The sequence below is a fragment of the Lemur catta genome, chromosome 19 (assembly GCF_020740605.2).
Source record: "Lemur catta isolate mLemCat1 chromosome 19, mLemCat1.pri, whole genome shotgun sequence".
Classification (NCBI taxonomy): Eukaryota; Metazoa; Chordata; class Mammalia; order Primates; family Lemuridae; genus Lemur; species Lemur catta.
Genome location: NC_059146.1, coordinates 17,171,204 through 17,196,926, shown reverse-complemented (window position 1 = coordinate 17,196,926; position 25,723 = coordinate 17,171,204). Strand labels below are relative to the sequence as shown.

At 43.5% G+C, this 25,723-nt stretch overlaps 1 protein-coding gene across 1 annotated transcript in view; it reads right to left on the bottom strand.

Annotated features, from left to right (window-relative positions):
- Window positions 1-22,360: 22,360 nt before the first annotated feature.
- SHROOM3 (shroom family member 3) overlaps window positions 22,361-25,723 on the bottom strand; it is a 55,170-nt gene continuing 51,807 nt past the window's right edge. The window contains exon 9 of the mRNA XM_045532863.1: window positions 22,361-23,346. Coding sequence (XP_045388819.1) covers window positions 22,978-23,346 — 369 coding nt within the window. The 3' untranslated portion in view covers window positions 22,361-22,977. The remainder of the gene's footprint in view (window positions 23,347-25,723) is intronic.

Genomic DNA, 25,723 nt, shown 5'->3' with positions numbered 1-25,723 from the left:
GTAAATGAAAGTCTGCTGGAATATTGCCAGAAAAAATTTTGCTTTTCTAATAAAAGAAGGTGTGGTCAGTACTTTCAGTGCAGAAGTGAGGCCTCTAGCTGTTTGGATCAGCAGTGGCCATCTTTTGATAATGAGAGAAAGTCCAGGAAATTCACAGAGCCTGGGTTTGATCATTGGGAGTTCTGCAAACTCCACTTCTATCACATTTGCTGATATTCCAGTGACTGAAGCCAAACTGAGTCAATATGGCAGAGGACTACACAAGCGTGTGGATACTAGGAAACGTGATTCACTGGAGCCATTAATATAACAATCTACTACTCCCTTCCTTAAGACATTTTATTTCCATTTATCTGGTGAAAAATTGTTGTAGTATACTCACCTTATTAGAATAGTTGGTGGTCATCTGTCAAAAAATTGTTGTTATAAATACACAAATCTATGATGTCTAAAATGTGAACGGCACCCTCATAGGTGTGGCATTGTGCTGCAGTGCACAACCTGTACAATCATACCTAGCAGCCCTAATAAGTCTTATCAGCCCACTTTGATTATGTGTTGAGGATTAGGTTCAAGTTTCATGTGTCTTTAGTGCTTCACACTTAAGACCGTGCCTGACATTTTATAAATACATGTGTTCTGTCACTTTCTCCAAATTCTATTTACCTACACAGTGCTGCCACAGTTAACTTTATAAGCAAAATAACAACTGATATATTTTTAGCCCTTCCACTGTTCTAGGCACTGTACTAAGAATCCCATTTAACTCTCACAACCACCTTAGGAGACAAATGTCATTATTATTCCCATTTTATAGTTGAGGAAACTGAGACTTAGACATGTTATATAACATGCCCCAAATCACACAGGAAGTACAAGGTAGAGCTGAGACTGGAACTCAGGTCTGATTGCCTCCAAAGTACATGTTGGGCCTTCGCTGAATAGTATTTCTCACAGCGAGATCTCCAGACCACCTGCATCAAAATCAGTACTTGCTAAATGCAGATTCCTGGGCCCCACACCACACTTACTGGCCTAATGGGTAAAGCTTCAGCTTCTTAGCATGGTGTCTTAGTCTGTTTGTGCTGCTGAGACTGGGTAATTTATAAGCTTCAGAGCTCATAGTTCTGGAGGCTGGGAAGTCGGAGACCAAGATGCCAGCAGATCTGGTGTGAGGTTATTCTTTGCCTCATAGATGGTGCCTTGTTGCCGCATCCTCTCATGGTGTGGAAAGGGCACACGTGTTCCTTCAGCCTCTTTTATAACAGCATTAATCCCATTCATGAGGACTGAACCTCACTCCCCAGAAGGCCCCACCTCCTAATCTGATCCCATTGGGGATTAAGTTTCAGCATATGAATTTGGGGGGACACATTCAGACACAGCACATGGTTTACAAGGTTCCTCATCATTTGGCCTTTGCCTTCCCATCTAGCGTCTTCTCGGGTGGGTCCTCCTGCTGTCCCCAGTGCCCCCGCACACAAATGCACATCCTACAGAAACACACAGATGTACTCAGCAGGTTTCAATCCTGCTGGACCCTCACTCTGGAATTCGCAATTCCTTTATGGGATAACTCCGCCTCTTCCCACTTGTTCAGTCTGGTGAAAATCCTTTTCTCCTTCAAGGCTCAGCTTAAAGGCCAGATTCTTTGAGAAACTTTTCCTGTTGCCTCTTCCCTGATTGGATGCTGCTGTCCTGAGCGTTGCCAGGTACTTCACCGTTAGCACTACTTCAAATTTACCAGGAAGTCTGTCGTGCTTTTCTGCACAGCTCACCTGTCATGGCTTCATTTAGTAAGTTTTAACAAATGTTTTTCAATGAAGTCAACTGCTTTAAAATAATATTTTTAATGTAAAAAAATCATAACTTAACAATAAACTGGGTCTTATATCTCAGATTATACTAAACAAACCTCAGACACGCACGACACATACAACCACAAAGTGAAACTTTTTTTCTTGAAAAAAAACAGGAAATAGGAAGGGTAAAAGGTGGTTTTCTCAACTTATAAAGGGAAATTCAGAACATTTTATTCCTAATGTTAGTATTGAGTACACATAGATTCAAGCATATCTTATTTATGTTTGATTTTTAGTATGGAAAATTCAAACATACACAAAGGTAGAGAGAACACCACAACGATCCCTTGGGTACCTATCACCCAGCTCCAGCAATGAGCCATGTTCTGCTATTCTTTCAAATGAGGCTAATTATAAAAACACTTTTATTAATTCGGAACTGAGAGCTAAAAACCAATGACATGAAAAACACCCTTGTGTGTGGTGTTGAAAAACCAGCCATGGTTTCCAAAGAATAACTTTAACAACCCCTGTCTCGTCTGTCATCAGTGAACACCTCCAGACAGGAACCCACAGTTTTCAGCTCTTGAGTGCCCAGGCAGGGGAAACCCAATACCCTGCCTTGCCACTGTCAGCGGCTGGCTAAGAACAAGATAAGAGAGCAGATAAGATATGTGAGCGGAAGGTTCTTCAAGGGGAAATAGATATCAGAGGTTTGGACTGGGGCCCCCCATTCGCCAAGAGCCTCCATGTTTAGACTCTACATATCTTCAGTAAATGGTCTAGTCATATTGTTTTATGAGTACGTGTTAGGGAATACTCTGTTTAATGTAAACATCTAAAATATTCTGCAATGTGTGTGACCTCTTTGGCATTTATCAATTTTTTAAGAAGAGTACTCAGGGAGCCTCAGCCAAAGGAAGTGGCCTGAGATGCTCTTGACCTCTGAAAGGCTCTGGGAGAGGTCAGGTTCAAAACCCAGCTGCTCTTTTCAGTTTTGTCTTTGTCTCAGGTTGTCTTCACGGCTGGCTCCTGTCTGAAGCTGACTGAAACAGTGTCGAGGATACAACTGGGTTCGAGAATGGCAAAAATGGAAAAAAGACCAGGAAGTCATGGGGTAAGATGGCTGGAGAGGCAGCAAGGAAACGAGAAGGAAACAAATCAGAGACGTGGGTGGGAGGGGAGGGGCACCCTTCTCTTGCGGTCCACAAAAGGAAATCTGGACTTAGATTTTATGTAATGCAAACGCTTTCGCCTTTCTTAGAAAGGAGGAAGCCAAGGCACAAAAAGCCAGGGTCTTGACAATTGCATTTTTTAAAACTGGAAAGCTGCTCCCAGGATGCCTTCCTAGAGACATAGGGACAGCACGGGACAGAAGGACTAGGGAGAAGAGCCCGAATTGCTGTTTCTTAAAGGAAAGACTAAAACCCCGGAGGCTTTCCATCCTTCCCCACCCCCACTCCAAACTGAGCACTCGCAGACTCCCGGGGGCTGGGGAGGGGGCCCTCAAGGTCTGGGGCTGAGTCGCTTCTCAGCAAGCGGGAAACAATGCGAGGAATTCAGGGTTTCCAACCAGGCTGGCGCTGAAGCCACCGAGGGGAGCCGGCCCCCGGGCAAGGCAAGGGGGAAGGACGGTTGCCTGGGCCCCCCTTCCTCCCCTGGAGCTCAGCGGGGAGGGCGCTGCGGAGTCGCCGGCGTCGCGGAGCAAGGGTGGCCTTCGTGGAAAAGTGCAGACTCAGCTCGATGCTCGGCATGACCGCCCCCCACTTCTCCAGCGGGAGGGGACGGAGCGCAGCGAGACGGGCGGGGACGTCACCCACCCGGGAAGGCCGCTCGGCAGGGCCGTGACTGGCGACTGCGGGGCGGAGAGAGAACGAGGTCTGCGAGGGCAGCCAATGGGGGAAGCCGCCGGGGTGGCGCGGCCAGGCGCTCAGCCACCCAGGCAGGTTGAATGACAGGCAACTGTGTGGCCCGAGGAGCCGCTCACACAGCTGAGGGTTGGAGACTAAACAATATGCAATCACGGTGATTTCCTCTGCGTGTGATTCATCCGGGAGGGTGTGCAGGAGATGGCGGGAAGAGAGACAGAGAGAGAGAGGGAGGGCCTGGCCTTCTTTTTTCTTTTCTAGTAGCAAGTGTGGAGAGCATGAGCAATGACAGTAAGTCAGAAATGCATTTCTCAGAAATCTAAAAATAAAGTGGTTTTGTCACAAATATAATTATCAACATTTCAAAACTATTTTTGTCTTGCAATGCCTAATTAATTTGATTTTTAAGTTGTGCAGGGCTCTTTGTAATGCATAAACACACGGTTCCCCCCGCCCCTATATAGGGGAGAAAACAGAATGTTGGCTTTTGCAGTCTGACAAGTTTATGTAACAAGCAGCATCCTTTTTGATGTTTGTGCATGAAGGGAAGCCGCGTGGAAATGTAGAGGAGGAACAGAATCCCAAGATTTTGATAAATACCAAACAGGAAAAACTTTACTTGTTTGGGGTGAATGATGTTCTTTGCCAACTGTCAAAGCATATTGATTCCAACGCAGGGAGGGAGGAAAGACACCTTCGGGGTGCATTTAGCAATGCATTCCTGCTTCCCATGTCCCTGGCGTCTTTCCTTCCTAGAACTCTTTTATCTTTGCTGTAGAACAAAGCCTCTTTCAACATTGCTCAGCTTGCAGATGGGTAACCAGGCCTGAAGAAGGTGAAGTATCCAAACTGGGACCCAGTATGAAACTGGTTCTGAAGTCGACTTTTCTTTAGACGTCACTACCTCTGCTATAGGCTCAATTTTCCTCCCACCAGCCCCCTCCACACCTCATCTCAGGCCACCTCCCCTCCCATCCCTGCGCGTTTGTGGGCGCAGAGCCCATCTCAGGCCTGGGAGAGGAGCAGACGCGCCATTGGATCCTGGCCTCATGTTCACCGAGGGCCTCACACATGGCCTTTGGACCTCACCTCCGGGTGAGCTCATATGTGCCGGCGTGACATTAGTGCACGCATGTCAGGAGCACTGGTGTCAAGGTGGACCTTTAACATACACCATAATTAAAACTTTTTGTAGTTGTTTTGGCATGTCTGCATTTTTAAAATATATTCAGAGCTTCCAAACGAAGTGGCCCAGGCCCCTTTCACCCTGGGAGAAGCCTTGAGTGCGTAGTTATCGAACTCACAGGAGCAAAGGGGAACAGTCCTTGATAAGTCGGGGGGGGGGGGGGGGGGGGGAGAAGTCCTGGGCATGAAGTGGTCGTCCTCGGGAAGCAGCCAAAGGGCAGATGGCGGACTCTGCCGTGCAGGGGCGCCCCTGGTCTCCGGAAAGGGTACCCTTCCCCCGTTTCACCGGCCTGGGGCATTTGTGGGGGCCTGCAGAGGTGCGTCCCCTGCAGAGCGCCGTCCTCATCCTGTCCTGCAGAGAGGGCAGGTGCTCCTCGTTAAAAAGCAACAATGATGAAAAGCTGTTTCCCCTCTGAGCTAATGCGAGCAACGTGCTTATCTGGTGGGGAGGCCGGACCTGCAGGGCCTGGATTTCACGGAAATGCAGCGGGCGGAGGAGAAAACCAGCCTTGGAGACCTGGAAGAGCCAAGAGCCGGCTGCTTTTCATCTTTGGGACCCTGAGAGTAAGTAAGCTGAGAAGGGACCGAGAAGGGACGGGGTCAAGGCTGGGGCAGACTATCGGGCGACAGCCTCGGGGACCCCAGGGAGGCTGAGGCCGGGCCAGGGCAGCGGGGCAGACGCTCTGGCGCTCGGGTCAGGCCACCCCCCCCCATCCCGCGTTTGTGGGCGTCGCAAGGACACAGTCACGAGGGCCTGGGAGGGCCTGCTCCGGGCCAGGCACGGTGCTAGGGGACAAGAACCCTGAGGCCAGGGGCTCATGGCCTGGCGGAGATGGGCGTTGTGAGGAGAATGACAAACAGGTGGCGGGTGCTAATTTAGGCATTTTAGACACAGTCACAGTGTGGTGCCAATACAGAGGAGCTGGAGTCAGGGTTGTTACAATGCTTTATTTAATGTTTGTCATTGCTATTGTTTTCGGAAGGCTGTGGGCTCCCGCAGGAGGGCAGGGGCAGCTGTGTCTGTTTTGTTCATGGCTCTCTCTGTCCCACCTCTACTAACTCCTGGCAGATACAGTGAGAGCACCCACTGCCCAAGTGCTTGTGATAGATATACTTCATATGTAGGAAGTCATCGATTCTTACATACCCTGTGAAATAATAGCTCCATTTTGCAGATAATCAAACTAAGGCGTGGGATAATAGTGAATTCGGGTTTGAACACAGGCTGTCTGGTTGCAAACCTATGTTTTTAATCATAGCATTGCAAATAGATATTTTGAACTGAGGCAGACATTGACTTATCAGGTGGAGTTTTCTAAAGCCTTCAGAGATTGGGAAGCATTTGACTCAGGACTTGAAGAAAGACTAGGAGATCCTGAAGGGTTTTTGGGAGATGAGAGATCTTTGCTTTAATTTTCACGTTTATGCTTCTCAGGCGGTTGAAAGTCTCTAAAAGTCCCACTCATGTTTTGTGTCCACCCAATTGCCTGCCTCAACTCTTAGCAAGTGTTTCAGGCACTATTGCTCGTGGTACAGAGAGGCAGTGAGTAAACACTAAGCTCTGATGTCTTTGTACAGAATTATACACTGTTTGAAAGCAAAGAGGTGCAGCCATATTCAGGTGGGCAAACGTGAACCGAGTGAAATTCAAGTTGTACGTTCTCTTGCCTAGGACTTTTTAATCTCTTAGATACCTAGCTGCTCTCTTCCTCTGTGGCTAGACCTGTACCGTGCTTAGAGAAAGAACTATAACTCATGCACACCAGGTGCAAATGGCTAATGATGTTTATATCTTCAACAAGCCGTTAACGAGCCTACCCCTAACATTTGATTCCTACGTGGGAAAGGAGAGGGAAGAGTATAGGTTTAAAAAGGAAATAAGAAATCTTTGTCCTTAAAGATCTTTTAGTCATTACAAGAGATAAAGCACGTATATGAGTATCCGGGTTCAAAATCTGGGATATTATTTTGAGATCATAAGTCAGGTTTTTTTCTTCCCCCGTCTGAGGCAAGGCGTATGGCTAAGTGGGGAATCTAGAAGAAGTCTGCAACTCTTTGTGGCTTTATGTCTGAAAGTCTGAACTCTTAGGAAAAGGAAATCCCCTAGGACACACAATTCCTCTAAGAAGAGCAGAGGAGACCAGTGGTGCTTCCTAACTCCCCAGATTAGCTGAGTTTCTGGAAACAGGGGGGCTCTGCTGGCCTATTGGCTTGTACGAAGAAGTAGTAAGTGCTCAGATTAGATAGTGGCTGTGTGTGGTTTAGGAGAGGGTGGTCACAGAATTTACTGGCCAAACCAGGACATGGTTGACAGTGAAAGGGGGCAACTATTGGTAATTACACTGGGACAATAGGCATAAACCGGGACTGTCCAGGCGGACTGGGTTGTATAGCAGAAGGGAACACAGGCAGCCTCAGGAAAGATCCTAATGTCCTAAGAAAGAAGGACCAAGCCACTGGGCCTGAAGGGCTCATGCAAATAGGAGTGATGGATGGATGCCCCATTAGTAATCTTGGTGACAACTGATGACCCCTGGAATCCCCTCAAGCCTTAGAACTCCTGAAGCCCCCAGAACCCTGGCACAGCCCATGGTTGATGCTGAGGGAGGGGGGTCAGTCTGAAAGGCATCAAAATAAAACGAATACTGCTTATCTATTCATTAAACATGGAAAGGGAAAAAGAGGGAAGGAACAACCAGATCGTTATAAGCTGTAAGCCTTGAAAGAGCAGGGATCGCGTCCATTTTGTTCAACAATTTCCACCAGGAGCATTTCAGAGCAAACTCCAGTAACTATTTATCGAATGAAGTAAACCTGTGCCCTGTGCTAATAACTGATACAGAGATAGAAAGTGAAATGGGTTTAGGAGGGAAGACGGTTTTGAAAATACTGGCTTTCAGGTGTCAGTAGTATAGTTCCGGGGAACTCAGTGAATCAGCTGTCTTGTGTGCAAATGGAGCAGCAAGAAAGGAAGCCAGTGCTGGATTTGGGAGCCAGGTGCATGTTAGTTAGTACTGACTGCCGTGGTATGAATACGATCACTGAGGGAGAGAACAGAATGGCACTGAGTTCTAGGGGCGAGCAGGACAAAAAGCCAAGGGAGGCAATAAAGAATGCTCTAACTATTATTTGAATTTCAACAAAGGTCAAAGTTTAAGTTAAAGGAATGACTCTCTAAGGATGGAATTTAACTCACAGGGAAGGTGGGGTGGGAAGGAATGGGCCATCTCAATCACCAAGTAAACATTATCTGCTGAGGCACGCTGTTAATTGGTCCTAGTATCTGTTTTTCCCAACAATTTATTTTGAAAATGCTCATACAACAAAAATAAAAATTTTATAGTAAAAACACGTGTACACACCATCTAGATTGTACCATTAACATTTTATCATTCTTTTTTATACTGATCATCTGTCTATTTTCAATTTTGATGTATTTCAAAGACAATTAGATGCTCCTAAATTTTTCAGCATGCCAGTCATTAACCATAGTTCAAAATTGTTTAGTTTTTCTTTTGATGTAAAATTTAAATACAATAAAATACACACATCTTAAGAGTATATGCAGAGTTTCTCCCATTTTATTATAAATTCTTTCCAAATATACGGCATAATTGAAAGAATTTTATGATTCTCTGTATACTCACCACCTAATTTTACCGTTAACAGTTTATTATATTTTATCAATCTATCCATTTATCCATTAATCTGCCTAATTTTTGAGGCATTTCAAGTACTTTTTCTTCCAAATACTTCATCATGCATATCATTAATCAGAGATAGATATGTTTACAACTTGCTTCCATTTGATGCAGAATTTACATGCAGTAAGATACACAGATCTTAAGTGTACATTCACTTAATTTTAACAATCACATACACCTGTGTAACTCGAGCTTCTATCAAAGATCTAGAACATTATCATCCCCCTAGAAAGTTCACTCCTGCTCTTTCCCACTAAGTCCCTGCCCCGTTTGCCCCGGAGATAATCACAATTTTAATTTTTTCCACCATGGATTGGATTTGCAAATGAATCATAACAGTATGTATACACTCTTTTGTGAATGGCTTTTTTCACCCAGCATAATGTTTTTGAGATTCATTCAGATTGTTGCTCGTATCAGAAGTTCATGCCTTTTTATTACTGAGTGGTATTCTGTTGTGTGAATATACCAAATTGTCTGTTCTATTAGTGGATACACCTGGGCTATTTTCCAGTTTGAGGATGTAACAAGTAAAACTGCTGTGAATGTTCCTGTGCCTTTTTGTGGATCTGTGTTTTCGTTTCTCATGGGTAATTCCAATCTGGGATTGGAATTGCTGGCTTCTAATGGTAAATATACGTTAAGTTTTATAGGAAACTTCCAGATATTTTCCCTGAAGTAGTTGCCACTGGTTTGCACTCCCATCAGCAGAGTATAGAGCTCTGGTCACTGTGCGTCCTCACTGACATTTGGGATTGTCAATCCTTTAAATTTTTGTCATTGTGATGGGTATGTAGTAATAGCTCATTGTGCTTTAAATTTGCATTTCCCTGATGATTAATCATGGTGAGTACTTTTTCATGTGATGACTAGCCATTTGTATATCTTCTTTTGTGAAGTATTTTCTCAAATACAAAAAATTGGTTATCTTTTTATTATGTTGTGGAAGTTCTTCTGTCAGATACATGATTTGTGAATATTTTCTCCCTATCTGGGGCTTGCCTATTCATTAACGTAATGATAGCTTTTCATGAGCAGAAGAGTTTGATTTTGGTGAAATTTAATATATTTACTGCTTTCTGTGTCTAGTTTCACAAAACTGTGCGTCTCCCTGAGTCTTAATGATATTCTTGTATGTTTTCCTCTAAAATCTTTATGACCGTAGCTTTTCTGTTTAGATCTGTGATTTGATGGGGTTCAGGAACACTACCATAAAATATGGCACCTTGCTGCTGAGGAAACCAAAGAAGCAGGAAGTTCACTCTGTGACCTCCTCCCACCCTTCTTCTCTGAAGCAGGCCCTAAAGAATTCTCTGCCCTTCCCCTGAAGCAGGTCATAGGACCTGGATGTGAGCTCTGAAGACAGAGGGACACAGAAGAATGTGTATAAACAGGCCTTGCTAAGTTCCCCCTAGCTTATTACCATTAGATTGTACCGCCTTTTGTCCAATCATACTTCTCCACAGCTATCTACTTCTTCAAACTTAGCAGAAAAACAGTTTTTGCTGTTTCTTTGGGTCTTGGTTTCTGAAGGGTCCTGTGTCACATAAAATGTGTAATGAATGTGTGTACTTTTCTCTTATTCATCTGTCTTTTGTGGTAGTTCCTCAGCCATAAACCTAGTGATGGGTGAGACAGATTCATTTAAAATCAGTTTGCCGTATGGTGTGAAGAAGGGCCGGGTTCATGTTTTCCATGTGGATATCCAGTTATTACAGCATTATTTGTTGAAAAGGCCTTTTTCCCTATTGAATTGTTTTGGTGCCTTTGCAAATCAAATGACCTTACAAGTGCTGCCTTGCATCTGGGCTCTATTCTGTTCCATAAATCTGTATGTTAACACTTTAAGGCAGTGCCACACTTTCTTGATTAATCTAGTTGTATAGTAAGTCTTGAAATCAATTAATGTCAGTACTCTAAATCTGTTATTTTTCCAAATGCTTTACGTATCCTGGGATCTTTGAATTTCCATATAAATTTTACACAAGTTTGTCAATGAAAAAAAAAGACTTTGAGATTATGATTAGATTACATTAATCTATGATCAGTTTGGAGAGAATTGACACCTTCCCATTTATTTAAACTTATTTAGTTTCTCTCAATGTTTTATAGTTATCAGTATAGAAGTCTTGCATGTCTTTGGCTAATTTAATCCATGAATATTTTATTTTTTAATACAATTATGAATTAAATTTCTAGTCAGTTTTCAGTTGTTTGCTAGTATATAAGAATACAGTTGTTTTTGTATATTTATCTTGTACCTGGAAGCCCTGTTAAATTCACTTATTAGTATTAACATTTGTTTATAGATTGCTTAAGATTTTTTTGTAAATGATATGTCATATGCAAATAGAAATAGTTTTCTTTCTTTGCAAACTTTTGCCTTTTGTTTATTCTTTTTGGCTATGGTAAAGGCTAGGACCTCCAATACAAAGTAGGGGGATATCAATAAAAACATTTTAAAAATCCTTACTTTTTCCCTTTATTTAAACTGTGTAGTTCCTATTGATCTATTTCAAGTTCATGACTCTTTCCTTCATCTCTATTTTTCCTTAACTCCATTGTGTATTTTTCATTTTAGATATTTTTCAGTTTTATAAATTTCCATTTGTTTCTTTTTTATAGTTTTTACTTCTGAGATTTCCTGTCTTTTCGTTCATTATGAGCCTTCATTTTGAACATTTTCCTTTACATCATTGGGAATAGTTACAATAGCTGCCTTAAAATATTTTTGTGTTAATTCCAGCCTGGGTCATCTCAGGGTTGGTCTTTGCTGATTTTCTTCTCTTTTGAGATTGGGTCACATATTCCTGTTTTTTCCTATGTCAAGTAATTTTGGACTGTAACCTGGACAATGTGAATATTGTATCCTGGAAACTCTGTATTCTGTTACATATTTCTCTGAAGAGAATTGATTATTTTTGTTTTAATGGGCAATTGATGTGGTTGGAATCAAATGTCAAGCTCCATCTTTTGGGTGACAGTTCGAATCTCAGGTTAATTATTATATTTTTTGATTGTCTTCTTACGGTCTCCATGGTTCAGGGCTCAGCCAGAGATTTGGGCAGAATTAAAACACGGGATTTAGAGCTCTCTTCTTTCTGTGATGCCTTTCTCCCTTTTCAGCATTTGTGGTTTCTCGTTCATGTCCTCTGCTTTTTTAGGCCAGAAAGATGGTGGTTTTTCTATCAGATTTTTAGCTGTCCCACAAGATGCTGACTATGACCTTCTCTCAGGATACAAGCCCTAAAAATGGAAAATGCCCTGTTCCTTTTCCAAAATGTTGATGACTTTCCAGACTCTGCTTACTTTTTCTCATTCTCCAGAGCCTTGATGTAGATGTTTTTTGTACTTTGTCTGGAGTTTGTAGTTGATGAGTGCAGAAGGATTAGTCTATTAAGGTATTCCTTCACCATATTCAGAGTGGAACTCCGCGATGGATTTTAACCTAAACACACAGTCATTCACATGCATTTTCCAGGTATGACCACGTGCCTAAGTCCTTGCCAGTGGGTTGTAAGAGGAAATGACGTGTGTAGCTTGGTGTGTGAGGGAACACATCCTTAGAAGGAATTTGCTTGCATCCTCCTTTTTCTTCCCTTGTGGTCTTTGACGACACAGATGAGGGTTAAACCTTAGGGGACCGCAGAGTGATAAGAAGGAACCTTGGAACCCACATAGTCTCATGAAACAGAGCCACCTGGCTACCCTTGAATGCCTACCTACTTCTTGACTTTTGTGAGAGACAAATTCCTATCTTGTTTCAGCCACTGTATTTTTGATCTATTTGTTACAGCAGCTTAGGCTACATCCTAACTATGATAAAAATCCCTGGAGTTTCTATCTTCGGGATCCCCAATAATTGGATGCAGGATACAAACCAGTTATCTAGTTATGTAGCCAATGTCAAATAACTAGTTGGCCCTAGTTTCTCCCTTTCTTTCTCATGATTTTTTAAAAATTGAAGTATAATTAACAATATATAATGCACAGATCTTAAATATTCAGTTTAATTTTGACAATTGTATATGCATATGTAGGGGAGAAAAAATACGTTTTCCTCTATCCACCTTAGGTCCATAGCTGAGGCCCCATAACAAAGACAGATTAACAAACGAAAAGCACAAAATTTTATTTAATGTAAGTTTTCTGTGACACGGGAGCCTTCCTACAGAAATGAAGACTCAAAGAAATGGGTAAAATGTAAGTACTTTATGCTAGGTTTGATGAAGAGTGAAAGTCATGGAGAAATATAATAGGGCAAAAGGGGTATGATCTATGGCTGTGGTCCCCAATCTTTTTTGACACCAGGGACTGGTTTCATGGAAGACAATTTTTCCATGGGACAGGGCTGGGTACGCAGCGTGTGGGGATGGTTTCGGGATGATTCAAGCCCATTACATTTATTTTGTACTTTATTTCTATTCTTATTACATTGTAATAATGAGTATACAACTCACCATAATGCAGAATCAGTGGGAGCCCTGAGCTTGTTTTCCTGCAGCTGATGCCACTACTGATCTGACAGGAGGTGGAGCTCAGATAGTGATGTCAGCGATGGGGAGCGGCTGTAAATACAGATGAAGCTTCTCTTGCCTGCCCACCGCTCACCTCCTGCTGTGTGGCCCGGTTCCTAACAGGCCATGGGCAAGTACTGTCCGCAGCCCAGGGGTTGGGGACTGCAGATCTATGGTAATAGACTAGGAAGAACTCAGCCAGGCCTGTTTGTTCAGATTCTCTCTGTGTGCTTGTGTCTTCAGAGGTAAGGATGCTCCTTTTCTTTGGGCATTAGGAGGGTATCTCTCCCATGAGGGTCTTACGACCCACTTCAAGAGAAGGTCAGAAAAATCCTTCCTAGGTTTTATGACCTGCTTCAGAGGAGAACAGCGGGGGAAGGGCAGCAAGACCATCCTGTACTTGCTGTTTCTCAAATTCCTTCAGCTTAAAATATTTAATTTGCCAAGGTGCCATATTTTGGGGTACATGTTCTGATCCCCATCACATGTAACCACCACTCAGAACAAGATGTAGAAGATAATATTTCCATTTCCAGAAAGTTCCCTTTTGCTCAGTTTCCCTCCATCCCTAGGCAACCACTTTCTCATTTCTGTTGTTACAGATTAGTTTTGTCTGTTGAAGAACTTTATATGAATGGAATCATGCAGTCAAGTACTCTTTTGCGTGTGACTTCTTTTGCTTAACACTATGGGTTTGCAATTCATCCACATTACGTGTATCAATCATTTATTTTTTTATTGAAAAATAGTATTCTGTTGGATTAATATACAGCAGTTTGGTTTATCTGTTTACCTGTTGGACATTTGGGGTGTTTTGACTTTTGATTAATGTGTTTCAAGCTGCTATGAATATTTTTACAAATGTCTTTAGGTACATATATTTTCATTTATCTGGAGTAACTATATAAAGGTGGAATTGCTAGATCACAGGGTAAATACGTTTCATGTCGTAACACAGTGCCAAGCAGTTCTCCAGAGTGGCTCTCACAGTCACCAGCGATGCACAAGAACTCCATTTCTTCCACATACTCACCGGCACTCGATTTCTGGGGAGTGTAGAATGGAACTCATTGTGGCCTAAATTTGCATTTCCCTGATAATTTAAAGATGTTGATCACCTTTACATATGAGTATTAGCTATTTGTATATCGTTCTTTGTGACACGACTACTTAATTAAACTTTTAAAATCAGGCTGTCTTTTATTGCTGATTTGTATTTATATATAATGTCTATGACAGGGTTCAGTAGTTACTGTCCAAAAATATGATACCTGGCATTTGAGAAAATGGCAGAAGCAGGAAGTTCTCTCCAATCTTCTCCTACCATTCTCCCCTGAAGCAGGCCATTAAAAAAAACCTCTCCTTCCTCTAAAGTAGCTCATAAGACCCTCATTCCAGAGGGTCCTCCCTGTACCTCTGTAACTGGAGGAAAGGAATAAAGACACAGAGAAGAATCTGATCAAACAGGCCTTGTTAAGTTTCCTCCAGTTTATTACCAGTAAATCATACTCCTTCTGTCCAATTGTATTTCCACACGACTGTCCCCTCTTCCCTGGACCTAAGCATACAGAGTTTCCCCTGTTGCTTTGGGTCTTCATTTCTGAAGGCTCCCGTGGCACCTAAAACTTACATTAAATAAAGTGTTACGCTTTTCTTTTGTCGTTATAGGGATCTGAACTATGAACCTTGTAATAGGTAAGGAAAGGGTATTAATTTCTCTCCCCATATGTAAATACATATTTATATTTATGCATTATAGATACTCTATTTTCTGAACCTGTGTTTGCAAGATTTATTTAAATCGTGTGATTATTTGGGGTGACTGAAGGGGGGACACTGAAGTAGATCGTGCGAGAGGCTAAATTCCCACCTGAGCCACCCCTCGGTGCCATGGTGCCACTTGGGGGCTTTGAGCCGAGCCCAGCAGGGGATGGGGCGCAGGGACTGGCTGGGGGTACAGCAGATTGTCATTGCTTAGGAAAAGGCAGGGGCCAAGAACTGGCGCCTCTACCACCTCCAGATTTGGTACTAAAGAGCAAGCAGAGTGTGTGGCCACTCTGAGCAGCAGCCACGGCACTGTTTCCTGGGATACAGGGGCTGCTTCACCTACTGTTTTCGCAGGAGGCAGAGTGCCATGTCGGCTCTGGCGTGAAGGGATGGGGGTAGGCGGAGGGGCTCCGCGTGGCCGCATGGAAAAGCGTGTAACATCTGCTGACATCTTGGCTTGAGGTTACTGGGACACCAGGTGGTTTGGTGGTGGCTCAGCCTCAGAGGTGGAGAGCTGTGGCTGCTCACTCCTGCCGTGGTTGAGTGGATTCCAAGATGGCATGGCACAGTAGTGGTGCAGGCCACAGGGGGCAGGGCCCAGTGTCAGCTCCTCCCCAGGGGGAGCACAGCTATGCGGACTCCAGGCAGCCCCCTCAGCTGGCCTCAGTGCCTGTGAGGACTGCAGGGGACCCCAGTGGTGAGGTCTGTAGGTGTCCGAGGTGCTGATGGAGGCTGCTGGGCTGCTCTTGGTGACCCCCTCCCCACAGGGAGAAGTCGCTTCTAGTTCCCAGTGGATCCTGGCGGTTGAGGGCCAGCATTCCCTCCATTCCCTGTGTGGCCCTGCCAAGTTTCTGCGCTCACCAGGGTTTCTGGTACTTCTCTCGTATACTTTGGTGCAGTCTCTCACTTATTTTTTGCTAAAATGTAGTCGTTTATTCATTGTTCTGGCTGTCTTTGTCAGGGGGATGAGTGCTAGGGGCTTTTGGCTGGCCATCTTGCTCAGTGCCGTAAATCTCCTGTAGATAGAAGTTCTTTGGTTAGGTACTTCCCACTGATTTCTGATCAATGTGATCTGAAGAGCTGTAGTTCTATTTTAGCAGACATCTATCTTCTCAGCCCTGCCAGCGCACATATTTAACCGTCCAGAGTAGCGGTGCACATGCACGTTTCCCACTGTATGTCTCTCCCTGCAGACGCTCCCTCGTCCACCTGTGGAGGTGCATTACTGAAACGGAAATCGATTTTCTTAGTTTCTTATTCCTAAGCACACTGAGCACATTATTGCTCAGTTAGCTTTCGACTGACATTTGCAAGAAGCCTTTACAATTTGCTTTTAAATCCTTGGTTACATCTTTCTTCAAAATTTATCCTCTAAAAACAAGAAGTCTTTAGTAAAATTTACAGGAAAGATGAGGGAATACATTTTGAAAAGGAGCAAAATGAAGAGGTGGAGGGAGGAAAGAATTTGCCTTCTCAGTGTGAAGTATGTATCTAGTCAGGGTTTCAAACTCAGGTTAGAGCAATTATTCCTTGATTTGGGCATTTCCTCAGACATCGAAACACATCCAGTGGCATATTATCAAACTAAGGCTGACTTTCTGAGTTAACTTAGAAAATTTTGTTTGTTATATCCTAAGCTGATCTTCATTTTCTGTCCATCTACTTGTACTAGAAGAGCTATCAGACTATCTTCCTGCCTTTCAATAAATCCGCTCCCAAACTATTTCATACAATGTGAATGTCTTTTCTTTTTCTTTTAATCTTCAGGCAGGAGAGTAGTCTTTCAAAATTCTCATTCCAGTGCCCGTGAGCCAGTCGTCTTTAAGTTGTTCCTTTTTGTCAACTCAATGTACCAAACAAGCCAATTCCTATATTCTGCCCTAATTAGAGCTGGGAAAAGCTCTCATTCACTCTTAAACCTGTTTAAACAATATTGCAAAGTCTTCCTTTTTATATCTTTTTTTTTAGCCTGAATGAGGTGAAATTCTTAATTTTTCTTCCAGATTAAGAAAAAAATGAATATTCTTGACTTTACTCATAGGTATTCCCATCTATGAATAGTTTTTTACTCATTCCCACTTTTTTATCTTTTGCAAGTCACCGTATATATGTAAATAAATACATAAAAATTGAACTCATCTTGGGAATGAAAGAGCAGGAAGATGACAGTTGTAGACATTGAGACAGAAAAAAATACACAACACACTGCGACACACCAGAGAGACACACAGAGGTACACAGAGGCAGAGCTTGGCAGAGAGAGAGACAGACTGATGGATACAAAACTTGTACATGTTCTTAAACAGGCCTCCATCTGAATCTATGGATTTAGGTACTTTGAGTAGTATAGGTGCATGGAACAGATTTAAAGCAAACAGAAATGAGAAACTGCTTTCCTTTTGACACCTTCTCCTTCAAGAGATGGTAAGCTATTTGATAGGTGCTGTTTTCTTTGTTGTCTGAGAAATGGTTCTTGGAGAATCGACAACTGTAAAATTCTACGTGATATCAGAAGATGATGCCACAGTAATGATCTAGAAGAATATATCGGTGCCAGTTACCAGTTTGTTGCCTCTCCGCTCCAAATTCCCCCTTCCGTCCTACGTCTGCCATAATGATCTGCTTTCCACCCGGCGCGCTGCCCAGCTCTGTCAGGAGAGGGCGCTGTTGCGGTGCCCGCGGCCGCTGCCCGGCGGGTCAGCGGTGTGGGCGTGAGCGCGTCTGAAGTTCTGCCTATGCAGAACTTGTGCCTCAGCGGCCTGCAGCCCCGGTCTGGTGCTAACCTTTTCCAGGGCCTGTTGACTACAAGCCCGAGCCCTGAAAGATCCCTCCTTGCAGTGGTGCCCCGAAGGCTTTGGGCCAACACCAGCCCCCCGTTCCCTTTGTAGGTCCTGCGCAGGTCACCTGCAGCCCGGAGGGTTCCCCCTAAGCAGCCACCCCTTCTGTAGGCCCCAACTTCCTGTGCACAGCCTGGCCGTGCGTTGCTCGTGCACCGCACCCGCCCGCACTCTGGCGGGCTTGCTTCCTGCTTGCCCGGGGACTGCAGGACCCACTCTAGCCTGGCCAAACTGGCCAACTTCCCTGTGTGGGCAAGCAGGGTCCCAACGAGGTCTGCACCCGGCCTTGGGGAGGGGGCTGCCCTCCCGGTTTGTCTTTTCTTGGATTCTCTCCCTTAGTTCTAGGGTACCATATGGCATTTCCTTATATCCTATAGTCCCTTGTTCATCAGAATTTAATGATTCTTTATATTAAATTTCCTCTGTTCAACCCACTGTGTAAAGCAGTAGCAATAGTGATGTTTTAGCAAGAAATGCAGCTGCCTTTCCACTTACAGATTAGAGAGGAATTTATACATGAAGTAGGAATAAAAAGTTTCTTCATTCACAACTTTTTTCCTGCCTAATGTTGACTTTAGGGTTTTGAAATTGGGTGGTAGTTCCTTTCACTTCTCAAAGGAAATTAATATACTCTTGTTTCATTAGCTGAATAGTCCAAATGCAAGCCACGAGAGGTTCTAGCTCATGTGTAGCATAAGACTCGTGAGGAAGCAACAGAAATCTGAGTAAAGCCACCACGGAAAAGGTCAGTTGTGATTCATTTCAGGCAGGGCAGAACTTCAAATTATCGACAACATGTGATAAACTGATTCCTTTTGAGGAAAAATAATTAGTGCAATTGGACCTGAATCAGAACTTAGCTTCTTTAAATTTAAAACAGATCGAAGGAAGAACAGAGAGAAAAATCTGTATCTCAGTCTTGGGGATTATATCAAAGCAGTGGAGACAATATAAACTAATAATGTAGCTAATGAGAGTAAGTATGACAGGGCTGTGAACTTCTGAGGTTATTTTTGTTTATTTTTTAATTTTAGTTTAAAGTTTTCGATTTTAAAAAATTTTTAAATTATTTGGGGATTATTACATACATTAATGTATGGTAGTCTTATTGTGATCATAACAATAGAAACTGTTCACGATTGTTGTCAGCGGCTGTCAAATGTGAAAGTGCATCAGAGTAACCTGGGGAACTTGTTAAACTGCAGATTCCCAGCCTGCTTGGTTGTGTTACAGCAGTTGGTATTTTTAACAAGCATTCCAAAGATTCTGATGCAGATACTGTCTTGACCACACTTGGTGAAACCATCATTTAGTGTCTGAATGGGCTCCCATAAGAAAAGTAAGGTTTTGTTTAGAAATAATAAGGAAACTGTTTATATGTCCCTTTCTGATATGAGAATGATCTCTATCATTTTATACTATGCTTTACCCCAAAGAGTTAAGGCGGCTGTAAATACTTTGTCCCCTACGATCTGTGTAGGATGGCACCTTCATACTCACCTGACCACTGTTTACCTTGCTGGAGATGAGGTTCTTCTTCCTTTTTCTTTCCAATAGTAAGGTGAATAAAACTGATGTTTCCTAAAAATAATAATAACTCCAACCTAACAGAATAAAGCCAGTATTATCATGGACAGTTGAACTAAACAGAAATAAATTTGGAACCATAAAAGAATAAAAAGCCAACATTTTCCTAGGGATCCAGAAAAAAACCAATATCTTAGCAAAAGATGCTTAAATAATATACAAATTTAAAGGTAGAGTTCAAAGCATATGTTTACCTTTTAAACTCAGTGATTTTTAGATCAGCTGTTGACCAGGGAGTAATAGGAAAACTGTGACATCCCAGGCTGTTTCTCCTTTATGTCGCTCAAAAGACCTCAGTCAAGCCCTTATTCCTCACCTCAAAGGACAGCCACTGATTCTTAAGGGTTGACCCAAACCTGCTAATATTCCAGTCTGGAAATCAGCTGTGCAAAACAAAACCTAAAATGTTTCCCTGGAGCAAAGGAAAAAAACGTTTGGTTTTGACAGTGCCTCTTACAGAAACTTGGACACTTTCACTAGGAATCCTTCCCGCATTCTTTGGGGTTAAGCAGCCACCACAAGAAACAAAACAGCATTAAGAAAAGGCTGAGTCATCAGAGGATTGAAGAACATCAAAAAAAAAAAAAGAAAGAAAGAAAGAAAAGCAAAAAGAAAAAAAAAAGCTGAATCAACAAACATGTAGCAACATGCCCAGGAACTTCTCAAGTGACCCAGGAAGTGGAGGCTTCCCTGATTTTGTCAGAGGACATTGTCCTTTTCTGGACATAGGTCACAAACAGAGTGATCTTTTCTGGAACTTCCAAGGTTTCTAGAGTATCCGCACTGGGAGTATTATGAAATTATCTCACCTGACTTCTGATGGGCAGTGTATCTCCAAACTGATCATACCCACAGGGACAAGTCATTATTGACTATGAACAAACATGCCCAGTGACATCAGACATGTCCTGAAACCCTGACCAGCAACATGCCCTTGAGTGCTGTTCTCATGATCTTGGCAGAAAATATTGTTGGAAGAAGGGTGGTTTCTACTGGACATGATTTTTTTTTTAATAATGGGAGAAGAATGCAAAATGGGAAAGGATAAGTACATGGGTTTCTTTTCTAGCTAAAGGGATTTAAAAGTAAACTTGGAAAGTTGGGGCAATTTCTTCAAAGCACAGGGGTCAAATCCTGTTACAATAAATATGTCAGCCTAAGAATTAGATTTCAAAGTCCTACTTGGTACCTCACTCATTTCACATAACATAATATTGCAGTGTAACGAAAGAATGGATGCGATCCTAGGAGTGTCGTTCAGTGTTCAGATACTAGTGGCATGCCAAGCAGCGTCACCTGTTACTCTGCTCTGGGAGGTCACTTACTGTTACATGTACAAATTTAGGAAAGTTATTGAGAAAGAATGAATGTGCAAAATGTTCTTCAAATCCTGAAGAACAATCATCTTGAAGAGTGCTGGGAATGGGGAGTAAAAGAATTCCTTTGAGGAATGTCACCAAGAGCAGCTGTGGACCTTTGCTGGCTGGCTTCAACCCGGGCTGGCTGCGGGGACCCACTCAGTATCGACAAGACACACAGCCGATTATCAGTTGCAGTTAATTTCAGGCTCCCATGTTGGCCTGGGGCTGATGACCATATAGTGTGGCTGTTGAATGCTGTCACTGGTTCCACCAATTCCCTGGGAGATGGGACCTCTGAATGTAAGAGAAGCTTTTGAAAACATTCCTGGGAAACAAAAATGCTATCTTATTTGTAGCAATGGAGTCACACAGTATATACGCTCCAACGAACAACAAAGCAGTAGCTTTGGTTGATTGCTCACAAACTGCTGGGTGGCCTATTGGTTTTAAGTTAATCAAAAGATATCTGTGTTGGGGACCAAAACTACAGATGTATACAGTTTCTATATTCTTAACTAGAAGATAAAATTTCATTAAGTACTTAAAGTGTACTAAAGAACAAAGGCATTTTTTTTTTTTTTTTTTTTTACCTGTAAATTTTACTCTCCCAATTTTCTACGACTGGCTGCTGTGATGCTCATGAGCCCAAATCAACAGAGGTGGCCACCGGCCACAGAACAAACATGAAGAAACCGGCCAACCTACAGCATAGCCTGGGATGTGCTCCCTGCTCAAAGTATTAGGCTGTTGCGCTCTCCAGGGCTATAAACTTAGCCTGGCCTCTAGTCCATGGCCTCCTCATCTTGCCAGTTTGTTTTAATAGGCTTAAAATTAGGGCTACTGTGTGCCCTCTGAGATCTTACTATTGAAACATGATAGTGGAAATCAGTCTTCAGAGGTTAAAGAGGGAGGTTTTAAATCTAAGTATGGTTGATAGGTTTGACGTTTAGGAAAAAAACTTTTTTTAAAAGCCTCATTAAGGCCAGGCGCGGTGGCTCATGCCTGTAATCCTAGCACTCTGGGAGGCTGAGGCAGGCGGATTGTTTGAGCTCAGGAGTTCGAGACCAGCCTGAGCAAGAGTGAGACCCTGTCTCTACTAAAAATACAAAGAAATTATACGGATGGCTAAAAATATATATAGAAAAATTAGCCAGGCATGGTGGCACATGCCTGTCATCCCAGCTACTCGGGAGGCTGAGGCAGGAGGATTGCTTGAGCCCAGGAGTTTGAGGTTGCTGCTGAGCCGGGCTGATGCCACGGCACTCTAGCCTGGGCAACAAAGTGAGACTCTGTCTCAAAAAAAAAAAAAAAAAAAAAAAAAGCATCATTAAAACAGCTTGATTACATCTCTCACGAAATAGGCCATATTTAGCCTCAACCCTGTGGGGAAGGACAGCATGAATTCAGGTTTGAATGGGCTTGGATTCTGGACTTCCTCCTCCTGTTAAATAGGTTTGAGAGTACTTGTTAATAAATCTGGCTTTGCTGCACACCACCACAGTGATGATGACAGGAAGCAGCAGAAAGTGATGCAATAACCCTGGTGCACGAGGCCTTCCTACTGGGGAAGGTGTGAGTACCTGTTTGACACATAAGAGGGGTGAAGGCTGGCAGCAGTGACAGCCTGGATCCCCATACTCAGTCTGAAGCGTGTGTAGAAGGTCTGCTCAGATTTGTGAAAGTGAGACAAGTCAGAGGTGTAAGAACAAACAAGCCTCCACGCTCAACGGGCTATCTTTGGAATTCTTCATTTCATTAAGATTTTCACAAAACACAAAGCTCAAACATAATTGTCTACGTCCACCACAACACAGAATCAAGTAAGTGGTTAGCACACAAACATAATGATCTTTGTCATTTTTAAAAATATAAATAACAACGTTCAAGGTTTTACAATTTTCTTATCTGTGTATGTGTGTGTGTCTTTAAGGCTTTATGTTGCAGACCCTTCATTAATGGTTACTTGTACCCTGTTGTCAGGATACACTGCCCACCAGCATGGAAGGCCACTGTGGATACATTCCTGAGGGTGACACACTGATCTACGTTGCCTCCGCCTGTTAAACACTAAACGATCCAACACCCTCTAGTCAGTTCTCAGAGTTTCATTAACTTTCTACTACGAAGCACTAATAGAAAGGGGCGCGTGTCCAGCAGCATTCAAGCTCTCAGATCAATCATGAAGGGCAAGAAGGGAAACGGGCTTCCTCCTGGATAGAATCCTTTTCCTTTATCCAGCAGAGCCCCGATAACTCCTAGAGTTTACATGGTGGTGTGTACTGAAATGTTTTTCAGATTAAATAGTGTTCACAGACATGGTGATCTTTTGGTCGGCTACTTTAGAAGAGGCTAAAGCGGAGAGGTTAACGTTGGAAAAGTGCTGCTCAGAGCGCACCCCGCTGCAGGGGCGGCCTCGCTCATGAGGTCTGGGGGCAGAGCGAGGGCCCCCGCCTTGGGAGTGAAATCGGAGGGGAGGCTCTCCAGCAGGCACCTGACCTGCTCCCGGCCCAGCTTGATCTTGTCGTCCAGCTTCCGCTGCTCGATGAGGAGCGTGGACTTCATTTTCACAAAATGCTGGTAATCCTGGAGCTGCTCCTGCGACAGGTAATTGGCCAGGATGTCCAACACCACGCGCTCCCGCCGGTCGAGGTTCTCCTTGAGCTCCCGGGCGTCCTCGTGCTGCCCGGCCAGGACCTTCCTCTTCTCGTTGAGAGAGCTCTGCCGGGGCAAGACGGGACAGGTCATCAGCACAGGCCCGGGGAAGGCAGAAAAGACCCAGACTCCCTGCAAGGAAACCTTACGGGCCTGCGACTTACCTAAGTTTCTATTTCAATTGTCACTCTAAAGTAGATTTTTTTGAAAAATCAGCTCATTACCCTTTACGTTGCATATTCTATTGTTCTCTGACTTGTAAAGTCATGTGGTAGCCTCAGCTGGAGAGGGGTTACATTGAATTGGGGTAATGGCTTGACTTCAGCGTTCTGAACTTAAGACGAACCTGAAGGAACCCTGAGTATTTTAACACGGTTGGTCTCAAAGTGCAGTTGCTGGAACAGCATCACCCGGGAACTTGTTAGAAACGCAGATGTTCAGGCCCTATTCCTCCTACTGAAATCAAAAACTCTAAAGAGGGGCCGGCGCGGTGCTTCACACCTGTAATCCTAGCGCTCTGCGCCTGGCTGATGCCAAGTCTTAACAGGAACACTTTTTCATATTTGCTTCAGATTAAAAATTAGGGATTTGGTTGAAGCCTTATAGATACTCCTCCCCCGTCCCAATCCTCCCCACCATCCCACTGATTAGTATTATCCTGAATTTGGCATTTACCGAGCCACTTATTCTTCCTTTTCTCATTTCTATTTATACTTTTAGTTTCCTAACAAAGACCAATCATGATAAAAACGAATACTGATGTAGTATTTTGCAGGTAGGTAATCACTTATTTGTATTTAAGAGTGTGTATATGCATTTAAGTATTGAGTTTAATTCTAGAACAACTCATCCTCCCCTAACTAGAAACTGCTCCACTATCTATCTACAATGTCTGCAGCGTCCATCCAAGTGGCCCAACAGAATTACCTTCTGCTCTACCCCCCCCCCATCTAACATGCCCCCTGCTGATTCAAATGCATTCTCTATCCCCATGACAATTGGCTAAATCAACAGCCTAAGCCCTTGTGGTCTAGACTATCACAGTAAGTCTCCCAACTGTTACTCTAACATCATTCTCACCCTCCCCGGGCTGAGTGTGTCATGCAGGTAGTTCATGGCTCTTCCCTACCTACAGTCTGAAGTCCAGAGCGTGGCCAGAGGCAGGACTAGAGGTAATAATGGCTGCCCTGCTGACGCTAGCCCTGGGTACGGAGTGAGGGGAGTCTTCACCTCAATCCTTCCTCCAGCTTCTTTGGACTTTCTTTTTTATCCCTTTTGATGGAGCCATCTACTCTGGTCAGTTTCCTGGCTACACACTCTTCTGATACCATTTCCAACAAGTCACTATTTTTAAAAACCAAGCGATCACTCTATGCTCTAGACATACCAAACCCTATGCAAATCAATTCGTAAACACTTCATATCTTTCTTTGTCCATAATATTCCTTCTAAATGCTGAGACCCTTCCCCTCTTAGTCCACTTAGAATTAAGAAATTCTTCTAAACTCTAGTTAGGAGCCCCTGTGTGAAGTCTTTCCTGACCCACACCCCCGGCCTGAGGAGTGTCCGTGGCTGAGTCTGCTGCTCCTTACAGGCTGCCTTCCCTGAGATGTTGCCAGTCCCTTGAGGGTGGGGCCTGTGTTTCAGTCGGCGTTCGTCCCTAGCACACGTAGCACCTGACCCTCGACGGGTCCTCATTAGCTGTTTGTCAGGTAGAAGGGACGAGGAAGCTAAGGCTCAGCACACTTCCGTGAGACGGACACTCACGGAGGTCAGAGCTGCGGAGAGTTCTTGAGTGCTTAGAGATGCAGTCCTAAATGCTTATGACCTGGACTTTTAAAAATCCTTTTAAAACCTATTTGAAAAAAGACACCTTTCCTTCTAATGCAATGTATTAGGAGAAATTATTGGAAAATCCATGACAGCAATAAAAAAGAAAGATGTGGGTAGCTATACACAGATCGAGACAGCAAAGGAGCCCCTGCATGGCCAGAGTACTTACCTTCTAGAGCAGTGGTCTCCAATGTTTTTGGCACCAGGGACCGTTTTCATGGAAGACAATTCTTCCATGGATGAGGGTGGGGATGGTTTTGGGATGAGTCAAGCACATTACATTCATTGTGCAATTGCTATTATTATTACATTGTAACATATAATGAAATAATTATACAACTCACCATAGGTTGGGGAACCTTGTTCTAGAGCATTTATAAATTAGTTACATCTATTGTTTGTCTGAAGTCCCTTGATAAGTTAATGCCACAAGGGCAGGGATCTGTCAGCTTTGCTCACAAATGTATCCACTAAGTGATACACAAGGGACCACGAAGTGGCACACTGGAGACACCTGGCCAATATTTGCTGTGCAGAGGAGAATGCTCTGTAGCTATGGAATTAAGTTCAGTGTAGTGATTAAAAGCTGGGGTCTGCAGTCAGGACTCCT